Here is a 23,191-nt window from a genome sequence, read left to right as displayed (position 1 = left end):
TTATTTCCTTTTAGTAAATGCACATTCCCTGGCTGTCATGCTTATCTGCCTTCTAATGCTTTTAGCCATAGACCCTGAACAAGCATGCAGATCAGGTGATTTTGACACGATTAGCATCTTGCCTGTTACAGATGTGATTCAGACACCTTTCGGTCCAGGTATCCTTTAAAGGGGAAATGAAGTAAGAGGTATACGGCTGCTGCCATATTTATTCCCTTTTAATCAATACCAGTTGCCTGGCAGCCCTGCTGGTCTAGTTCTCTGCAGTAGTATCTGAATAACACCAGAAACAAGCATGCAGCTAGTCTTGTCAGATCTGACTTCCAAGTCTAAAACACCTGATCTGCTGCATGCTTGTTCAGGGGCTATGGCTAATAGTATTAGAGGCAGAGGGTCAGCAGGGCTGCCAGACAACTGGTATTGTTTAAAAGGAAATAAACATGGCCGCCTCCATATACCTCTCTCTTCAGTTGTCTTTAATCTTTCCACCAAAGGAAATTCAAGAAGACCTACCTTAAACTGGGCATCTCCTATTTATTACCATTTAAAGGGAACTTGATGTGAAAGACATAGGGAGGCTGACATATCACTTTCCTTTTTAAACAATGCACATTGCCTGGCTGTCCTGCTGATCCACTTCCTCTTATAGTTTTAGCCATAGACCCTGAACAAGCATGCAGATCAAATGTTTTAGGGCCTGTTTCCACTACACGCAGATTCTGCATGCAGAAAACTGACTCCAATGATTGCCTATGGGAAATCTGCATCAGAAAAATTGCGTTCAGTGGAAACAGGCCCATAGACATTCATTGGAGTCAGTTTTCTGCATGCAGAATCTGCGTGTAGTGGAAACAGGCCCTTACTGGATTAGCTGCATACTTGTTTCAGGTGTGTGATTCAGACACTGTTGATGCCATAGAAATCAGCAGGGCTGCCAGGCAACTGGTATTGCTTTTAAAACATAATGTCAAACTCCGGCCTGAGGGCCAAATCTGGCCCTCAGAGCCATTAAACTTGGCCCTCAAGTGGTTTCCCCACTTTGCATTCTGTTTGGCCCACTCTAGAACACTAGTAAAGCTATATTGAAGGCGAAGCTCTAGAACACCAGGGAAGCCATACGGGACAGTTGGTGGGAAGCGCTAAACACTAGGAAGCTGTATAGGGGAGGGAGGGGGCCACTAGACACCAGGGAATTGTATAGGGGTTGGACGGGGGCCATTAGACACCTGGAAACTTTAAAAGTGAGGAAGGTGGCCAGCAGACATCGAGGTTGGCCCACAACTTGGTCCCAGTGTACAATTTCAGCCCACTTTTGTATTTGAATTTGACACCCTTTTTTTAAAAAAAAAAAAAAGGAAATACATATGGAAGCCTCCATTATTGGTCTTGCTTCCGGTTCCTTTTAAGGTCTGGTGTGGACTGTGGATCAGAGGAGATGGTAACAAGGTCCAGACTAGTGCCTTTGCTTTGTTGGTAATTCAACACTGTGTGCCCAAAGTGTTGGTCAGGTCTCTAGTCGAATGGTATTTTCTTACCATAATTGTTCATATTTATGTGGTGAATGTACATTTTAAGAGTACTTAATAGATTTAAAGTAGCATATGTGGCAGCAGTATTGACGTAAAGATGGTCAATAACCATTTCTAAGCTGCATGAATTTGCATTCAACTCCAAAATCGAGTTATCAAATGGAGCAGCAAGCTACAAAAAATTAGCAGAACAATTTCAAATGAATGTCTCATTGACCATCCCTTGTAAACAGCCATTTAGGGCCCTTTTCCACTAGAGCGATTGTGATTGCTGAATCGCAAAATCGCAAATCGCTAGTGATTTTTAAATCGCTAGAGTTGTTACTTTATCATAGAAATCACAAGAAGTATTTTCCACTACAGTGATTCGATTTGGAAATCGCTAATCGCAAATCGCAATCGCTTGCTGGAGCGATTTTTACAATGATAATGCAATGCAAATGAAAATCACAAATCGCAATCGCATAACAGAATTAATGAAAAATCGCAATCGCTGGCGTTTGTGATTTGTGATTGCAATTGCTAGTGGAAAAGGGCCCTAAGTGCCGGTATTTTCAATAATGGTCAAGAACAACCTCAACCCACCCGGTCCTGCATCAGCTGTCCAACTTAATATTAAGCTGCTTTAATTTCCTCCATCCACTAGGAGCCACTGTTGCCTGTGCTGCTGATACAGATAAAGCTGCTCTCCCTCTGTTCAGTTTGTTAATACAAATACTTGACTGAAAGCATGTTTTATTACATACTTACCGAGTTTTGTGTCCCATTTTTCTCCAGCTCCTCATGTGTGGTCTGGGAGACGTGGATGTGAACGACTGGAGACAACATACACTGTATAAAAATAGTTACTGTCCAAATCATCCAGTCATCCAGTGGTTCTGGAAGGTAAGACTGTTACATTTCATTTGATAACACTCTATAAGGAACTCATTTTGCAATTTTCGAACCGCAAATTTCAGATGAAATACAGAACTTCATCAAAGAACAATTCAAAATCACACTTCAAAAGGTCTAGCAAGAAGAAAAGTATCTGTCCTTAAAATAACCAGCGATGAAACCTACAAAAATGTATCTGTGACATGTTTGAGCTGGTGGCGGCCATATTTGTTTTTCTCTCAGTGCTTGAATAGCATTTTGCATCTAAAGCTGCCTACTCACCACCTGACGGGTCCAGCGACCTCCCCTTGACGGCGGTCATTCAGCGACGCCTCACAGCGTTACACGACGGGTGCAAACGAGACTTCGAGCGATCGCGGTACTTTGCACGGGAGTCGTCTGAGATCTTAAAGATGTGACGATCGTCATTACCGCAACGTTCACCTGGTTGTGCGCCTGTACCCATGTCACAATATCACGGAAACGACCGATCACCGCTCAAATAATCGCCGGTCGTTGGTAAAATTGTGACGTGGGTACATAGCTTTTTGATTGTACCCTCTGCCTGTGTGTTTGCTCCCTGACTCTGCATTGCATAGTGGCTGCTACTGATGACCTCACACTTTCACAATGCTTCTGGTTGGCAGACTTGGAGACTTTTGCCTAGGCAAATTCCTTTGTTGGAAGTTCTAGGGATGCTTTATTACTAATAAAAATCCTATTTCTTGGAAAGAGAATACAATTGGCATATGTTATGATGTTAGCATTGTGGCTGGGTAGTGTCATGTCATGTTAAACCACTTAAGGACCGCCTTACGCACATAGGCGGTGGGTTTAAGTGGTTATTACATGGAAACGGCCGATCGCGGCTCGCACGCCTAATGTAAACACGCGGGGAAGAAATCCCCGCTGTTTACATCATACGGCGCAGCTGCCTCTGATTGGCCGGGGATCGCCGTCATTTGATAGGCTGAAGCCTATCCTTCAATGCGCAGTGGGGACGGATAATAAGGAAGCTAGAGGTAAGGGGAAGGAGGGAGCGCAGAAAGCGCTGCGGAGGGGGGCTTTGAAGAGCCTAAGCTACCCCCCCCCCCCCGCTCGGCCACACGGAGCGGCGGCGATCAGACCACCCCCCCCCAGCAGGTCATCCCCCTAGTGGGGAAAAAAGGGGGGAAGTCTGATCGCCCTGCCTTGCTCACGATCTGCGTTGCGGGCTGGAGAACCCACACAGCGCAGATCTCAAAGAACAGCCCTGGTCCTTAAGTGGTTGGATCTGACACAGGAGGCCTGGGTTCGAATCTCGGCGCTTCCTGTTCAGTAAGCCAGCAGCTATTCATGAAGGAGTCTTCGGGCCAGACGCCCTAACACTGCTAATACCTACTGAGCGCACTCTAGTGGCTGCAGCTCTGGTGCTTTTGAGTCTGCTAGGATAAGAGTGTGTTATAAGGGCTTGTTCACACTAAGGGCGGTTTTTCCCTTTTTTTCCAGCGCATGCGATTTTTAAAAATCCCCCACAAAAAGCTTGTGCAATAAATCTCTATGAGAAAGTTTATATCAGCGCGGTTCGCGCGCTTTGCGTTCAGCAAAGCAGTGCCTGTACCATTTTTGGGGTGTTTTTGCTATAATGGAAAGTATAGGAAGAGCGCTAAATGCTCACAAAACCACTTTATGCACCGATTGCGTTTGCATTTTTTACAATAAATTGTATTTATTCTTTTCCGGGTCAAAGAGTTCACTTCCTGACTTGCGTCAGAGAGTGAATTACAAAAACGCTCGGGAAAAGCGCTTTTACCAGAAACTCAGCGCGCAGTGGAACGCAGGGAGGGGGGAAAAAAGCTCACAAAAGTGCAAAACATTTGCGTTTTTAGGTGTGAATGAGGCCTAAATGTGGGTTGTCTTGTCATGAAGGCATCTATATGCAGATTCGAAATTTAGATGCAGGCCTTATACTTCGAATAAAGTGCTAAATTCTCGGCAGAGTCCACTATGTCTGGCGGTCTTGGCCAAGAACCATATTGCAGACGTACAGGGCCACAGGCATAACTATATAGTTGGATGCCCACCTCCACTCGCAAAGATATGTCAAGTGCAAGGGGGAGGCGGTGGGCCGGGAGGTTGGGGGGCCTAGTCTTTTATTTAATGTCTTTATGCAGAATGCGCAGCGGAAGCCATATATACACTGGTGATCGTCGCATGTCCTCCACTTCCTGGTTACTTAGCAAGTGCTGTGCAGCCAGCCAATCGCCATGCAGGGACTGAAGCCGAATGGTGATTGGCTGGCTGCAGAGCACTTGCGAACTACCTGCTCTTGGCAATCGGGTCTCCTCCACTTCCTGGTTAATGTATAATTAGACTCCCGCTGCACATTCTGCTTAATGACATTCAGTACAGGACTACCCCCAGGACTTCCTTGACCCCCTCTCCTCCCCCAGCACTGTAGTGGTGGTGGGGGCTATAGTTATGCCACTGTACAGGGCTTTATTGGTAATCGGGTAGGGCAGCGAGGTGGTTAGATCCCTTGTTTTGTGACATTAAAGTTTCTCGTTCAAACCTCAGCCAAGACACACACTGCGTGACATTCTTGGAAAGAGTTACTAGTGTGGATATCTTGAATGTTCCAGGAAATGTGGATAGGTTTTACTAAATCCCAGCTCATACAGCAAGGCTAGCGATGACGAGCTTCAGTTATAGACCTCCCTCTAAAGGTGACTATTAACAATACAATTCTGCCGATCGATTGTTTCCAATCACTGGGTATTCGATCAAAAACGATCGGTCATGCCCATTAACTGCCAAACACCCACTAACCAATCCGATTAGATTGATGGTATTGATCGGAAAAACTGATCGATCTGATTGTTTCAAGAGTTTTCGGACATTAATGGGCACAACTAATCGATTACGGCAGAAAGGATGAATTGTTTGCGGGATTGTATTGTTAATGGCACCATAACACTGGATTGTTCCAGCACTGGCCAGGACTTTAAAAAAAAAACAAAAAGGATGGTTTTTGGAGTAGTTTTTAATGTGGCCAGAAAGAATAAGAATTGTCCTTCAAAGAGGCTCACTATCTAATCCCTACCATAGTCCTGTCTCTATTGGGTAGTGTATGTTTCCTAGTCTAGGGCCAATTTACAGCCCCCTCTACACCATTCAATTCCAGGCGCGATCAATCGAATTCGAATTAGATTGATTAAATCAGACATCAGGATTTGATCGGGATTCGATCAATCGTGTGATCGATTTTGGCTTGTTTTCAATGCAAATTGATCACACGATCGATAGAATCCTGATCTAATCCCAATTGGACTTGTTGGATTTTATTGAGCTAATCTAATTCAATCCAATCAAATTAGATCGATCATGCCTGGAATTGAATGGTGTAGAGGGGGCTTTAGGGGGAAGCCAATTAACTTATCTGTATGTTTTTGGGATGTGGCAGGAAACACACAGGACGAGCATACAAACTCCGTGCAGGTAGGTGCCTGGCTGAGATTCAAACCGGGGACCCAACACTGCAAGGGGCTAACCCCCTTGTTTCTCAAACCTGTCCTCGTGACCCCCCCCCCAATGGTGCAGGTTTTACAGGCAACTTCACCTATGCACAGGTGGGGTAATTAGTGTCTCGGCTACATGGATTCCACCTAGCTAAGACACTAATTACCCCACCTGTGCATAGGTGAGGTTGCCTGCAGAACATGCACTGTCTGGAGCTACACTCTTCAATCACACTTGTTTGATAGTTATTTTTTTAAAGGGAACCTTAACTTTTACTTACCTGGGGCATGTACCAGCAATATATAGAGTTAAGGTTCCCTTTTAACCACTTTACCCCCGGCGGTACGAATTTCTCCGTCCCTTTTTTCCCTCCTAAAAAACCAGGGACGGAGAAATCCGTACCTTCCGCGCTCCCGCCGCTGTCCGCGCTACCGCCGCTCGTGCGCGCGCACCCGCCGCTCGTGCACGCCGCCGCCGCCCGCTCGCCCGGAGATCAATGAACGGGAAAATCCATTCCCGTTCGTTGATCTAAGCCCCCGCAATGATCCGCTGCTTCTATTAGAAACAGCGCGATCATTGTAATTCTCCCAGCCTCCTACTGCTTCCTGTAAGCGTCCTTCCGGTCGCTTACAGGTCGCATGTAAACATACTCACTGTGGCCATCTTGTGTCCAAATAGTAAACTACACCCTAATGCATTTTACACATACAAATAAATTGTTTTACATAATAAATTAACTCATTACCTCCCACACTCCCCAAATTTTTTTTTTTTTTGTAATTAAAAAAAAAAAAAAAATGTGTGTGTGTGTATATATGTGTATGTATGTATATATATGTATATATATATATATATATATATATATATATATATATATATATATATATATATATATATATATATATATATATATATATATATATATATATATATATATATATATATATATATATATATACAATAAAAAAACAAAACATAAATAGTTACCTTAGGGACTGAACTTTTTAAATATTTATGTCAAGAGGGTATAACACTGTTACTTTATAAACTACGGGCTTGTAATTAGGGATGGACGCAAAACTGAAAAAAATGCACCTTTATTTCCAAATAAAATATTGGGGCCAAACATTGTGATAGGGACATAATTTAAACGGTTTTATAATCGGGAATAATGGGCAAATAAATTTCATGGGTTTTAATTACAGTAGCATGCATTATTTAAAAACTATAATGGCCGAAAACTGAAAATAATAATTTTTTCCCACATTTTTTCCTATTTTCCCCATTAAAACACATTTAGAATAAAATAATTCTTGGCATAATGTCGCACCTAAAGAAAGCCTAATTGGTGGCGGAAAAAACAAGATATAGTTCATTTCATTGCGATAAGTAATAATAAAGTTATAGACGAATGAATGGACTGAAAGGTGAAAATTGCTCTGGTGGTCAGGGGGTAAAACCCCTCAGTGGTGAAGTGGTTAAATATGTGTTCAGTGAGTAATTGTAGGAAAGAATATAAAGCCCACACTGGCATCTAGCTCTAGAGATGAAGATGTGGATAAACACAACGCCGTGTAGTTCGTTTTTCATCAAGGCAGCTCATTTTACACTGCAGTTTTGGGTTTAATTGTGCCATGCTGTTACTACTGCATTTTTCAGAACACAAAAGATTATCTCTATTCAGTACTATGTAATTAGTCTTAAAAAAAAAAAACCCTACAATTTTAATTTTCTTAAAAACAAAAAAAAAAGAGCTTTGAAAGGTAACAAAAACTGGGATTAGCCTACGTAATTCAAATCAGCGCAACTTTCTTGCATACAAGGGTGGGTGGTAAGATAGATGCCATAAAACCTTTTCGAGGGCAACTTCATTTTGTTTTAAAGGGATGATTTATTGGTAGTGGACCTTATCCACCTACAGAGAAAATCAGGCTGGTTGACAACAAAAGCTAGGGACACGGCTGCACAATCTGTCACCTGAAATGACCTTTACACATTATTTCAGGCCACCATTTTGGAATGATTGCTGTATAGAGATGGTGCTTGGCTACCGGCTGAGCAGTATGTGCTGCTGTGTAGAGGGGGAAGGGGAGAGGTGTGAATACTGCCACGCTGTCAGAGCTTTCTTTGGTGATCTGTGAACAGTGATCAGATCAGGAAGATCATTCGAGGGGAGGCCAGCAATGTCGGGAGCAACCATTTTTAGAGGAGGGAAATCTAAAGTATGTGCATAGCTTTAGGCTCCTCCCTTTTTCTGTAAGAGACAAAGAGGCGCTTGAGGTGAAAATTATCTGCATTGTACTTTGACAGGACATTGAATGTTGTGTTCCTTGCATTAAACAACAAAGTGACTGGTCAAACCGATCATTTCAGACATGTCCGATCTGCTCCCCCTATCCGTAATGGGATTGATTTTCAGATCACTTCTGCACAAAATCGATCCCATTATCGATCGGGAGCAATAAGTGCATTTGTATTGCACATTTTCATTTTATTAAGTTATCACGCTATGGATTGCTCCTCCCCTTTTTGCCTTTCCAGTTGACTGGCGTGTACCTAGCATTAAGCTGGCCATAAACACTTTTTTTTTTAAATGAAATCTGGTAATCACTCATGATACTCATTTTGCATATTGCTCTATATAGTAGAGAAAGCAACAGGTCAGTCTGGTTTACTTTACTAGTAGAAAAGGGGCGGAGGACACTAGGGATGATCAATGGTATCCAAATACTTCCATGTTTATGCAAATTTATGTAAATATTTATACAACTATATGCAGCTTGAAAATGAACCAATCAAGTCCCACCCAGGTTTAAATTGATTGGTCCAATTTCAAGCTGCAGATATTTGCATACAAATTTACAAAACTTTGCATAAACTCTTATCATTGATCATCCCTAGCAGGCACGTCCACCTGATGGCTTAAGTACAGTAACCCACTGCAGAGAGTCAAGTCATTTAACTGCATACATTTATCAGTAATAACCTAAAGTCTGGTTGTTAAAGCTTGCGGACTTGGCTGCTCCTTGGTTGCCATTAGGGTTGGGCAATGAAGAATTCACAGCCTGCTTTTGATTGGCCCATCACAGATGCATCCAAGCTGGCATTGTTTGCAGCCTATTGACCATCTCTTGTTGCCATAGTGAATAAACACGCTTGTTTGAAATTTGTTGAATGCTGTTGGCATGACGTTTCACCCCTCTGCTTCCTGCAGGCTGTGCTGCTGATGGACGCCGAGAAACGGATTCGGTTGCTGCAGTTTGTAACTGGGACTTCCCGTGTGCCTATGAACGGATTTGCTGAACTCTATGGTAAGTGCCAGTGCTGTGATCTCTGCTGCCCTCTATCCATGTGTGGAAGGATTGCAATCCTCTGAAAAAGTATTTTGGAAATATAAGGGGGAAATGAAACTGTAGGCACTGCTGGCCTATAAACCCTACAGCAGTATACTTTTGTACAGAGACCAGGTCTTAGAATTTTTCCCTGGACCCCATTCGGCCTACCTTACTCAACAGATGTTACACCAAAACCCTGTCCCTCATACTCACGCATGGTACACTTTCAGCAGGATAATATACTTCCAGGTTCATAACTACATTAAGACACACACACAGTCTGCCTGTCCCTCAACACCCCATTTATTTAGTTGACCTGGATCACAGGGGCAGTGGTGGAGCATTATAGATAACCTGCTTCCAGCAGCAGGACAGGTCCTCTTCAGTGCAGCTCAACACCGCACTGTGCAGCCAATCACCCTGCACCTTCCGTCTTTGTCCCTTGACATGCAGAGACTGAAGCCGCAAGGTGATTTTCTGAATGGCACAATGTTGAGCTGCACTGAAGAGGACCTGTGCTATTGCCGGGAGTAGTAATCTATAATGTGGCTCTGCATTACGTACAGGAGTGGGCCAGGCCTCCTCGCTATTGTTATGCCCTTTGGTACTTTTTTAATGTTCGTTCTGTTTTTTAATACATCCGCCTTAATACAGGGTGGGCCATTTATATGGATACACCTTAATAAAATGGGAATGGTTGGTGATTTGAACTTCCTTTTTGTGGCACATTAGTATATGTGAGGGGGGAAACTTTTCAGGATGGGTGGTGACCATGGTGGCCATTTTGAAGTCAGCCATTTTGAATCCAACTAGTCTTTTCAATAGGAAGAGGGTCATGTGACACTTCAAACATATTGGGAATTTCACAAGAAAAACAATGGTGTGCTTGGTTTTAACGTAACTGTATTCTTTCATGAGTTATTTACAAGTTTATCTTTGTTTACAGCCATTGACATGTCGCCGAGAGTAACACTTGAGGAGCGGATAGAAATTGTGTTGTGTGTATGTACAGTGCCTAGCACACAAATAACTATGCTGTGTTCCTTTTTTTCTCTGTCTGAAAGAGTTAAATGTCCTGACTCAGACAGGAAGTGACTACAGTGTGACCCTCACTGAAAAGATATTCCCATTTTTATCTCTTTCTTGCTCTCAGAAGCAATTTTCTGCTAGGAAAGTGTTTTATAGTTGGAATTTCTTATCAGTGAGGGTCACACTGTAGTCACTTCCTGTCTGAGTCAGCCACTTACATACCTGATATTGAACTCTTTCAGGCAGAGAAAGAAAAAAAGGAACACAGCATAATTATTTGTGTGCTTGGCACTGTACATACCTATGTCTATCTCATCATGTCACATGTCACTTTGGGTATCCTTTAAGGTGTATCCATATAAAAGGCCCACCCTGTAGAATTGAGTGAATGCAGAAGGGTTGTATAACTTCGCAGTCTTATGGGACAGCTGTAGAAGGGGATGGATATATTTGGAAACTTTCTTGTCTTACCTACTCTAGGTGATGAGATGTCCGTTTACCTGTGCAGGGAGCTTCTATGCTCATCATTTTTTTTTCCTTTTATTTAGGTTCAAATGGTCCTCAACTGTTTACAATAGAGCAGTGGGGAAGCCCCGACAAACTGCCCAGAGCTCACACATGGTAAGTTCTCCGCCCATCTAATATGTACAGTTGTGGATCTTCAGCGTTCATGTATCTGAAGCTATGTAAGCTTGCTATACACCAGCGGTTCTAGATGGGAGCCTGGCTTCAGGGGCATAAAGGGATGATTTGCATATTCAGGAGTGATGCATCATGGGAAACCACAGTTGCTCACTTACAGCTGAATTATCGCATATACCATGAAGGCAAAATTATATCCAGCACTGCTTTTTAGTAGGAGGGCTTTCTGGTCTCCTTTAGCCCTTTAAACGTTCCTAGTGGTTCTGGGTCACCATGGGCTACCTGGGTATTCTCTAAAGCTACGGTATGTGCCGTCCAAAACCGTTCAGGAATAATTGTTGTACAGAGATGCTGCACTACTGAGTAGTCTGTTATAATTAAAAACAATGGTGCATGAGCCAGCCTGGGGCCCCGGGAACTCTCACTGCCCGGGGCCCCAGAACCAGCATCTAACACCATATGTGAGCGCAGCCATATGTGAGCGCAGCCTGCAGGCTTTATAAAGCAGCAGAGAACTGTTTGGGAGTGAGCTTCTCCAATTGTGTGTTTGGTAAACTACTGAGTAGTCTGTTCTGTTTTATAGAGGGAAGAGGGCCACTTACAACTTAGGCTAAGAACACACTTAGCAGAAACGCTAGCGTTGCGGAAAATGCATCGTTTTTGCCGCTAATGGAAGTATATCGGCTGCAGGAAAAAACGCATATAAACGCATGTGCATTTGGTTTACGTTTTTAACGCTGGTTTTGTTGCATAATAATCAAAACGCACATAATAAAAGTCAATGGGAACGCAATGTATAGCGGTTTTATGAGTTTAGTTTTTTGGTTTTTTTAAATGGTATTGTGATGCATTTCCGCTTCCTGTTGTCTTCCTAGTGATTTGCATAAACCACAACTGAAAAAAACACATACAAAACGCATTATATGCGAAACACAAACGCAAAAACGCATCTGCGAAAACGCAAACTCACTAAAAACGCACACTAAAAAATGCAGACGATGTGTGCACCCAGCCTTAGTTGGCCACGTATTATCCAACTTGGCAGTTCACTGGAAAGTAATGTAGAATGTGTACGTGACATCGATTCTGAAGGACTTTCTGGTTTTTATCAACCTTCCTGTTTTTGTGTCTCATAAAGAAAGCTAAATGTGCTGTTTGGTAATTTTTAATGTTGGAAAAAGAAATCGCAAAATAAATTTTAAATGAGTTTTATTGGCATCAAGGATAGCTTGTATTAAAGGATACCACAGCCCACAGGCAGTGGTAAAATGCTGCAATGTGTAGGGGGAAAAAGACCATACTCGCCGCTTCCCTCGCTCCCTGCCGTCGGCCCCTCGCCGCCGATTCTCCTGACCCGGACATACTGCGCTGCGCATGCGCAGTATGTCCTACAATCTTCCCTTCTGCCGTCGCATCATGACGGCAGAAGAGCGGACACTCCCCCGCTTCTTCCCTTCCCAGCGTGTGCGCTCCAGTATAAAGCTAGCGTGACATGCTAGCTGGAGTAGCGCTGGGAGCGGCGATTTGGATAGAGAGCGGAGGGGGGAGTAAGCTGGGATGAAAGGGGAAAGCGGGCACCATCAATAACAAAGTGCCTGCTTCCCCCACCCATCCCAACTTACTCCCCCCTCCGCTCTCTCAGCGCAACTCCAGGCATGTGCAGCGCAGTATGTCCGGGTCAGGAGAGCCAGCCGGTACTGGCAGCTGTGGAAACCGAGCGGGGGCCGATGGCAGGGAGCGAGGGAAGCGGTATGTCCTTTTTTTTTTCTCCCTTCGCATAGCAGCATTTATTTTACCACAGCCTGTGGGCTGTGGTATCCTTTAAATATTTCCAACTTGTAAAGAACTTTTTCTCTTGCATGTAATACTTGCCATAACCTGCAGGTGCTGCTGTTGGGTCTTTTACGCTAGGATCTTTATTAAAAATGCTTGAAACCGTTATCTTGCCACCTATAGGTTCCAGCTAGTACTACAAGTTGTGCATGTAGCTGGCTCAAAGGCTATTCTCCGGGTTCAGCAATAAAATGATCGCCCTCCACCATTCGTAGATGTTGTAGGCTGAGTTGAAACAGAATGGGGTAGAGCCAAATTCAGCAATTTTTAGTTCTAAACTATTTGCCTTCATAACATAACTTTATAAAAAATGTTTTATTGAACTAAATGTGGCCACACACCATACAACTTTTTACATTTCTTTTCATGTTAAGATTTACAATCAATATTTCTGAGTGATTGTAACATCTATCTGACCAATGTTACATTTTTCCCCAATTATAAAAAAAAGATTGAAAACTCTGGAAAAGTGCTTGCATCTCTACATTATAAAATTGTCACTCTACCACACACCCTACAATCTTGCAAAAAATTGATCAGAAATTTCCACCATTCCCAAATTTAAAAAAAAAAATGTACTTGCATATGAAAAAGCTTTTGATTTTTCTGTAGAAATGATCATTTTTATCAATTGCTGTAAAATTGGATCATTTTTTTGTATAATGTGTAATAACCTTTAGTCTCTAGTTAGAGCTCATTTTCAAACTAATTCATTTTTTTTTTTTAAAGGCACAGTGGCCATGATTTAATTAGCATTTCTCTCGGGAGATTTTTTTTCTCCTCTTCCGTGAAAAATACCTCTCCCTGATGTTTCCATGGCAGCATCGCACGGTATGTTCCATCGGATGCTGACATGGAAATCCACCAAGAAAGGAATTTTTCAGATAGGTAACTATAGCAATAATTTTCATGGGTTTAGCACCTAACAAGTGAATACAAACTGGAAGCATGTTGATATAAAACTTTATTTTTTAATTGTTGGTGTGCAGGATGAAAAAGTAGTTTATTGATGAGATTTAAAAAACATTCATAGAATCAAGATGTTAGTGTGCCAGAGATACCGTTAAAGAAAAAAGTTATACTTATTTGGGACTGCAGGATGAAAAAGTAGTTTATTGATGAGATTTAAAAAACATTCATAGAATCAAGATGTTAGTGTGCCAGAGATACCGTTAAAGAAAAAAGTTATACTTATTTGGGGCTGCAGCCCCATAAGCACCGCTAATTCCTTCGCTGTCATCCCGCACGCCTCTGGTCAGCCGCAATCAGCCCTGGTAACTGGCTCAGTTGCGTCAGTCGGGGTCTTTGGCGCATGATGATCTAATTTCCTCCCTTTTTTTTTCTTTTTCCTCCTACAAACTGCACTGTCATATCTAGCTTGCTTTGTGTAAACGTAAGCACAGCATAGATCCTATTTCATCAGCTTCTCCCTTCTCAGACTCCTGTCACACTGAACTGCACTCAGCCAATCAGTGAGTAGCAGAAAAGTGGGAGGGGTGATGACAAGCTTCCCTCTCCTCGGCAATGTACCAAATAGAGCCAGTCCGACTGAGATAAGATTTATTACGAAAGAAACACTTCTGATTAGAGTGCTTGTAATGCAGGGGGGGGGGGGGGGGGGAGGTTGCAGGCTGCCTATAAAAACAGAGCAGTAGGTAAATGGATTTTGTGGCTGACAATCCCACTTTAAAAGGAGGAAGGGGAGTTGTTTGTGTCACAATCTACTGAGGCAGGTATATAAAAACCAGCGTAATTCTACCTATGAGAGGCTAAGATGACCATTATTTTGCTTTATTTCAGCTTTAACCGCCTAGATTTACCTCCTTACGAGTCGTTTGAAGATCTTCGGGAGAAGCTTCTTATGGCGGTGGAGAACGCTCAGGGATTTGAAGGCGTCGATTAAGGGCTTGCCTCCTTTCTGATCACAAAGCATCTTGCTCTTGAAAATCCAAGTGGAACAGACATTGCCAGTCACGACGGAGGGATGCTTGCGGATGAACTTGACAAAAACAAAACACTATGAAACAATCGGCAACCAGGAAAAGGACATAGGACCTTCCGCTGCACTCTTTGGGCTGTTGATATTGTGTCGGTTTACGTAGCAAAATCAAAAAAAAAAAATTCTCGTGATTGCTACAAAAATTTACACGTGGGGGGGGAAAAAGGAGTTGCTGGTGAAATGGTACAAATTTTGGAATTCTTAAACTGTGCCAATCTGGAACCATTTTTCTGGGGGACGGGGTGTTTAGATGGACAGCTCCTGATGCTGGTTCTGCCCGGCAGACCCCTCATCGGAGAACTCTGGAGTTTCTGGACTTGTGGATGGTACTCCTGGGATCTAGACGGCTCGCGCAACTCGCTGTTCATTGTATACTTAAATTACATTTCAGAAGGACGATATTTGTGGTGCCAGGCCCCCCCAACCGCCCCCCCCCCTCCTTAATTTTTTGTTTTCCCCTCTTTTTCTAATGACAATGAATGGATCCAATCACATGGAAGGTATAGTATTAAAAATGCCATGTTTACTTTTTAAGAAAACAAAAAATGATTTAGACCTATTTTCAAATTTTAACTTGGTTATAATTAAAGGTGTATACTCGAAACCACGCGAGCCACTTTTCTTTTTGAAATTCCAAAGATCGTTTTTTGGATTGAGTGCAATGCCAAATGTACTTTTTGTCATAGTCCTTGTATATTTTTACTGCGCTTCCTGTGTGCTACTGAAGCATGACTCGTACCTTAGAGGGGGCCGCATGATACAGCTCAAACCTTTTTTTGTACAAAAAAAAAAACTATTGCTGTGGTGATTCTTATGACGAGGGGGGCCTGTACCTCCGCCAGATACATGTGAGCTATTTTATATGGTCACAAAAAGGACATTTACAGTAATCTGAAGCTGGTTAAAGGACCACTATCTGGAAAAGTGTAAAAATGTAAACATGTACAACCTTTCTCCCGGAGTTGAGTTGTAAATGACTTTTCTCCTATGTTGCTGTCACTTACAGTAGGTAATAGAAATCTGACAGAACTAACAGATTTTGGACTAGTCCATCTCCTCATGGGCGATTCTCAGGGTTTTCTTTATTTCAAAAGCACTTAATGGCTGTTGCTTAGTCCAACTGCCAAAATAGTGTGCAAATAGGAGGAGGGGAGGGCAGACGGCATCTTTATATAAAACCCTCCCAGGGATTGTTTTCTGTAAAAATAAAATAAACAAAATACTAAAAATCCCCTATGAGGAGATGGACTAGTCCAAAACCTGTCAGATTTCTACTACCTACCGTAATTGTCAGCAACATAGGAGAAAAGTAATTGATGGTTCATTTTACTTTGAAAGAAACATGCTTTTTATTTGTATGTGTTTTACATGGATTTTTAATTTTACATTTTTTTGTGACCGTGGTCCTTTAAGACCTTTCCTGCCTTAGATCTATGTGTGCTCTGTTATCTAAAGCCTCACTAATTCTATTATTGTACAAGGCCGAACCTAAAAGCAATCATGCTGAATCGTTTGGAAATGAACATAAAATCAATTGTGTGACCGTTTGCCTAGAATTGTGCACCTACCTAAAAATTGTTTGAGTAGCTTCCTGTGAACGAGTTGTGGCGTTAGTTGCTCATCAAGTACTTCCTGTGAACAAAAACTGTATATGACACTTCCTGCTGCAATGCAGGGATGCTGGATAGTGAAGTCTGTGTAGATCTGTGGGTTCTGATAGTTAAAACATCTAGCCGAGCACGATCTGCGGGTCCCTTTGTATCACAGGTGCTGCTGCCTGTATTATACAGTGTTGAGTAAAGAGACAAAAAGAAGAAATAGCGCCCCCTATTGATTGGTAAAGGGGCAGGATCTCACCTGGTTGAAGTGGATGGGGTAACCTATGTGGGTTTTCCTGCTTTCACGCATTTGTCCCTCTTCTGCTGGGCACTTGGCTTGCACAGGCTTTCACGGGGTCCTGGGTGGGGTTCGGTGTTGGATCCCACAGCTAGCGGTTGTAACATGTGGAGGTTGGCGTTTCCTGCGTTTGGCCAGTATGAGCTTGGATCCCCGGCTGTGTGTGCAAGTAGTGGTGGAAACGGCTAGCAGAGCAAAGCTGTATTTTATTATAGGTTTTATTGCACCGCGTTTCGCAGGGGAGCACCCCCGCTTTTCAAGCATGAATGAGTGGTTTAAAAGAGTTGTTTAAAATTCCCTCCCTTTCTGTCCATTGGTTTGGCTCATTTAGGACAGACAGTGAGCGGACCAGTGGTAGGAGAGGGGCTGATTGATCTCTTGTACTTGAGCTGGATTGGATGACCTCTGCATGGTCAATATCAACAAGGCGACGTCTGAGTACTTGGTTTATTAAAGTGTCCCTAAGATGAGGAGCGTGTCAGGTTCCATACTTATTTGGGGCTTCCTTAAGCTCCCTTAGGACCGCTCATCCTTCGCCATCTCCGGTCCCATCCCGGGTATTAATCCTGAAAGCCTGGCCAAGTCATGCTACATTGCGCATGCACAGCCCAGTCAGGCGCAATCCCATGTCGAGCTCCCATCCCTGGTAGCGTTCTGTGCCTGCGCAGTACTAACTGTGCAGGTGCAGATTGCTCCCAGGCACGGACCATGCACGCACGACGAAGCGTGACTCGGCCAGGCTTTTGGAATGCCACCCTAAGAGACTGCGATGGATGAGCGGTCCAAAGGGGGCTTAAAGAGAACCCGAGGTGGGTTCTAAGAATGTGATCAGCACACAGAGGCTGGGTCTGCATGTACTGCCCAGCCTCTGTTGCCCCCCCTGCGCTCTGCTTGCCCCCCATAAATCAATCGCCGTGCTAGCGACACACAGCATGTCGCAACCGGCTGTTTACCTTTGTTAGTGTCACTCTCGTTGCTCCCCTGCCTCCTCTAGGTCGCCGCTCCCCGTCTGCGTCCCTTCCCTCCAATCAGCGTGGAGGGAAAGGACGTGGGCGGGGTGCGGCGACCTAGAGGAGGCAGGGGAGCAACGAGAGTGACACTAACAAAGGTAAACAGCCGGCTGCGACATGCTGTGTGTCGCTAGCACGGCGATTGATTTATGGGGGGCAAGCAGAGCATGGGGGGGCACTGTATAGCAACAGAGGCTGGGCAGTATATGCAGACCCAGCCTCTGTGTGCTGATAGAATTCTTGGAACCCACCTCGGGTTCTCTTTAAAGGGAGCCGGAGGTGGGCTCAAAAAAAAGAAAAAGTAGTCTACCTGATTCGCGGGGCTGAGCGCCGCCGCTCCCGTGGGCCGCAATGGCCCACTTTCACTTTCGTGACCTCTGGGTAACGACTCTGCACTGAGAGACTGTGTGTCTCTCACAGCATGCAGGGAGGCGGGGGAGCAGCAGGATGCGTGGCCAAGGAGAGAAAGCTTCCCAATGGCAACTCAGGAAACTGTGCAGGAACGCCCCTGGCGGGCTTTTTGAACAGGGAATTCATCTCCCCGTGTTAACCTCCTGAGTTAGCAATAAATCTTGTCGCTAAACTCTGGGGGCTATAGCGCGGCGGTGGGGGGGCAAGTAGGCATGAAACCTGAAACACTCCTCATCTCAAGTACACTTTAATAAACGAAGTGCTAGATGTCGCCTTGTTTATATTAAACGAGGCTTCTGCAGGTAAACATTCCATGTTGAAATGTTTGAACGCCTGACCAGCAGCAGAAGAAGGTCAGGGCATTTGTTTGAGGCCCTGTGGGTGTGACTTCTGACGATGCCTGGATTGCATCATCCTCACAGTTCAGACTGCAGTGGGGAAGACATAGGCTGAACCTCCGAGAGGATTGAAGCCTGTTGCACAGTTTGTGAAGCAGAAAGTGACCAGTGTTGGTGTTTCTGAACAGAAATTTTATAGGTTATTTTACATCCGCTAATCAAGAAGCTTGTTAGCCCAATTCAAGCAAGTTCTGGAACAGCATTATTCCAGGAAAAAAAGTTTTCCCATACCTGTGCAGGCAAGCTGTGTTTTCTTGCTGCCCTGCTCACTCCTGGACCACAAACCTCTCTCCACCATGGCTTCAGGGCTGGTTCTCTGCCTTTGAAGAACCACTACCACGAAAATCGCAAAATGTAAAATACGTGCAAATGCCTACAAATAGTAGGTTTCTTCCAGAGTAAAATGAGCCAAGAAATACTTTTGTCCCTGTCACTTACAGTAGGTAGTAGAAATCTAACACAACCGACAGGTTTTAGACTAGCCCATCTCCTCATGGGGGGTTCTCAGGGTTTACTTTGTTTTCAAAAGCACTTAGTTAATTGCAGTTGCTCCGTCCAACTGCCAAAAAAGCATCTTTGTATTAATATTGTTTTTAAAACTGCCTCAAAAATAAAGGCCATGCTGAGAATCCCCCATGAAGAGATGTACTTGCCCAAAACCTGTCGGTTCTGTCAGAGATCTACTATAAGTGATAGCAACATAGTAGAAAAGTAATTTATGGCTCATTTTATTCTGGAAGTAATGTACCATACTTCATATTTGTGTTTATATGTATTTTACGTTGTAGTCCTGGGACTTGAGATCATCTAGTTACACCACCGGGTTTCACTGTTGTCACTCATGATCTGTTTAGTGTCTCCATGAGAACATTGATGGATTTTACCTCTGAATGATCCTGTGTGTCAATTGTAGTGCATCTGTTTAGCATCTGCCCTGCAACGTTGATGAACCTCCTGGTGGTGTAATGAAGGAGATGACCTCAGCACCACATTGCCCACCACAACACCACATCCGTTCTACTCCTCTTCACAGTTTTCGTCACAGATTAAAGTACCTCCTGCTTCCCTACTCAGATCTGTTCCTCTGCCTTTCACCACTGATCACCTGTGAGGCGAATAGCCGGTTCTGAATCCGTGAGCAGAAAGGCATGTCTGATCCAGGTCTGACCAAGGCAGCTAGAGGCACCCTTTAATAATGTCTTATTTAAAGCGGAATATAACCCTGCATTTCAACTTTGCTCTAAAACATTATTTACAGCATATTATATGCAACCAGCATTTTTTTTTTTTTACTAGACCAACATTGGAAGGGTTATACACAGAGCTTTAAAGTTCCGTGGAGAGAACTGCTCCCCGCAGCCAAAATTTAGATAGATGCATTTAAGTAAACAAAATGTAACAAGTGAGGAATGTTACACACTCTTTGGCTGTCCTCCAGCTCCTGCACAGAGAGTAAGTCACATTCCACACTTGTTACATTTTGTTTTGCTTAAATGTATCTATCTAAACTTCGGCTGGGAGCAGTTCTCTCCAGGAACTTTAAAGCTCTGTGTGTAACCCTTCCAATGCTGGTCTAGTAAAAAAAAATGCTGGTTGCATATAATATGCTGTAAATAATGTTTTGGAGCTAAGTTGAAATGCAGGGTTCTATTCCGCTTTAAATTAAGTCTGCCACTAAGAGAAAACATATTGTGGCAATTTGTGGTGAGTAATTAACTCATTAGCCCTACCAAGGAAGAAGTTGAGATTAGCAAATCAAAGCTTCTAACAGGTGATCCATTTAACCATCAGAAAAAATAACTACTCAGTAATTTGCTATTCCCTAGTTCCACCTCCTGAGTGACATGAGACCGAGAACTGGTACATTGGCAATATCTCGTACTTCCTGTTCTTCTGTAACTGATGACTTGGCATTCATGCACCGATACTACTGTATCATTATTATATAATATTTATATAGCCCCGTCATGTTCTGCAGCGCTGTACAGAGTATATATTGTTTTTGGCATGAACTGTCCCTTAGTGGAGCTCAAAATCTAATCTCTGCTATAGTCATGTGTGTAGTCTTGAGCCATTTTTTTTTTTGGGGGGGGGGGGGGGGGGATCAAATTAACTTATTTGTATGTTTTTGGGTTGTAGGGAGGAAACTGGAGTGTCCGGAGGAAAACCACGCAGACATGGGGAGAACATACAAACTCCATGGAGATAGGGCCCTGGCTGGGATTGGAACCGGGGAACCAGTGCTGCAAGGCGAGCGCACTAACCACTAGGCCACCGTGCTGCCCACAGTATATAACTGAGTGACGGCAGTGGTGTGAAGCACTATATTTTTTGATTGGGGGGGGGGGGGGGCGCGTGTATCCCTGTTTGTAGTGTGATATAACAGATCATGTACCCTTACTACATCCCCCTCCCCTGTCAGGCTAGCTGTCCTCATACATTTTGTAGATATTTCATTGACCTTTTCCTCCTGGTTTTTTGTACAGCCGTACTTTATACATAATATAGAACGATTTAAAAAAAAAAAAAGTTTAAAACTGTAACATAAAAAACACTGGATACAGCATGTTTTAAACAAACCGCTACAGTACCAGACTTCTATACAATATATAAATATACTTTTGTAACTATGATGAATGGCAGTATTTAATAATGGTCTCCCTCTGTCCTTGTGCTCTCTGTATTTTTCTACTCTACTTTTTATATTTCGAATCTTGGTAAAATAACCCATCCAATCCGTGCGTATTTCACGTGTCAATCAGGGTGGGATGGTTTTAGGCTCATCCATTAACTGCTTTCTACTTGCGGATTAAATATCAGTGCACCCCACCGTTCCGATAGTTTAGCATTCAGAGGGAGATGTTCCTAATTGGGCCATGCCAAGACCCATGAATGCTCAATGCCGGTCACTCTACAGCAGGGTTGCCAAACTCAAATACAGAGTGAGCCGAAGTTGTACACTGGGACCTAGTCGTGGGCCAACCTCAATGTCTACTAGCCACCTTCCTTCCTTATAAAGTGCCCAGGTGTCTAAGGGCCCCCTCCAACCCCTATACAGTTCCCTGGTGTCTAGTGGCTCTCCTCCCTCCCCTATGCAGTTCTCTAGTGTTCAGTCATTTCCTCATAGAGGGGGAACAAATTTTAGCCTTTTACCGCTGCCTGTAGTGTGAAAGATCCCTTAAAGATATGCAACAGCATAATAGCCTTTAAACAAAACACATGTCTTTGTTACAGCTGATACAAATCCTACAATAAATGTTCACTGTTTCTACCTCCTGATTCATGGAAGCAGACATATTGTTAACCTCCAGTGCTTTCAAATGGGCTTATCTGCTATAGGCAGTCATGTGACACAGGGAGAGATCAAATTACAGATTGTGATTAGACACAAATCTCTGGCTAGTAACCTCCTCCTTGCCAGACTGAGCTTCCCATAAGCCCTTGCTACATGGGTCCAAGTGCCTTGGCATTTTGAAGGAGCTGTGGACGACGATTGTTTAGTTTATAGGGAATTAGGGTATTAAAACTAAAAAAAAGTATTTGGCTTGAGGAATGCCCTATAACCTATATGAAAGGAACGCAATTATGCAATGAATAAAAGTTAATCTCGGATCCACTTTAACCTCCTTGCCGGTTATCCCGAGCTCAGCTCGGGGTAACCTGCGTAGGAGGATTTCTCAGGCCCCACTGGGCCAATTTTCAATTTTTTTTTTTTTTCCTACACGCAGCTAGCACTTTGCTAGCTGCGTGTAGTACGCGATCGCCGCTGCTACCCGCCAATTCGCCGCTACCCGTCGCGCTGAGCCGGTGGGGGGATGCCGCTGCTTAGCGACTATCATGTAGCGAGCCCTGGGCTCACTGCATAATTTAAAAATTAAAAAAAAGTTAACAGCCTGTGCTCAAATGGGCTTATCTGCTATCTCTGCCATTGGCAGTCATGGGACACAGGGGAAAGATCAAATTACAACTTGTGATTAGACACAAATAAGGGGGAATTAAACAAGCTAAACGCTTTATTTTTTAAGAAAGCGAACGTTTGTTTTCCCTAGCATTTTAGTAAGGGGGCTTTTAGGACCATTGTAGCCCCTCACACACTCCAATTAGTTCTGGGTCAACATGAGCTTGCTGGTTAGTCTGTGCCTCTCTAAATACATACAGGGTGCATTTCTCTCTGTTTTCCTTCTGTCCTGTGCAATTGAGACATTGAGTTTGGCCCGCGACTAGGTCCCAGTGTACAATTTCGGCCCATTGAGTATTTGAGTTGGACACCCCTGCTGTAGATGAAATCGCTCGGCCATTTTGTTGTCTTGCCATTTGGATGCAGTACTCTAGAGATAAGTGATTGCCACTCCTGACAAAAGAACAGACCTTTATGGCATTTTATCGCAGTTCTTCTCAGATACAGCTCATGATCATTAGAATCGACCAGGAGGCTTAAATACTGCAAGTTTCCATATTTGAACCTATCCCTTTCCCCTCCCCCATGGTACAGCAAGGTGGGGCAGAAAAAACAGTCTCCCGGGGGCCTGTGCTGCTTCTGGCATACACGGATATACAACTGTTCATTGGGTTGCCTCATAGTAATCTTTAACTGCCATAATGAACTAGTAAAGGGTCCTAAGAACCCAGTACCTCCTCACTATAGGGAGTCTCCTTTCTGCCTGGCCCTCCACACATCTATAGTATACAGAACTGTTCTGTGCTGGATATTGCTGCGTCTGTTGCCAAATAAGAC

At 43.6% G+C, this 23,191-nt stretch overlaps 1 protein-coding gene across 17 annotated transcripts in view; it reads left to right on the top strand.

Moving 5' to 3' along the window:
* NEDD4L (NEDD4 like E3 ubiquitin protein ligase) overlaps nucleotides 1-15,345 on the top strand; it is a 491,133-nt gene extending 475,788 nt beyond the window's left edge. For all 17 annotated transcript variants that reach the window (XM_068251284.1, XM_068251285.1, XM_068251286.1 and 14 more), the window contains 4 exons: nucleotides 2,307-2,414; nucleotides 9,118-9,214; nucleotides 10,816-10,888; nucleotides 14,543-15,345. In XM_068251284.1, the coding sequence (XP_068107385.1) occupies nucleotides 2,307-2,414; nucleotides 9,118-9,214; nucleotides 10,816-10,888; nucleotides 14,543-14,645 (381 nt within the window). In that variant the 3' untranslated portion in view covers nucleotides 14,646-15,345. The remainder of the gene's footprint in view (nucleotides 1-2,306; nucleotides 2,415-9,117; nucleotides 9,215-10,815; nucleotides 10,889-14,542) is intronic.
* Nucleotides 15,346-23,191: the final 7,846 nt, after the last annotated feature.

This window comes from Hyperolius riggenbachi, chromosome 1 (genome assembly GCF_040937935.1).
Source record: "Hyperolius riggenbachi isolate aHypRig1 chromosome 1, aHypRig1.pri, whole genome shotgun sequence".
NCBI lineage: Eukaryota > Metazoa > Chordata > Amphibia > Anura > Hyperoliidae > Hyperolius > Hyperolius riggenbachi.
The sequence above is the reverse complement of the archived record's forward strand: the minus strand, read 5'-3'. Positions and strand labels throughout refer to the sequence as shown.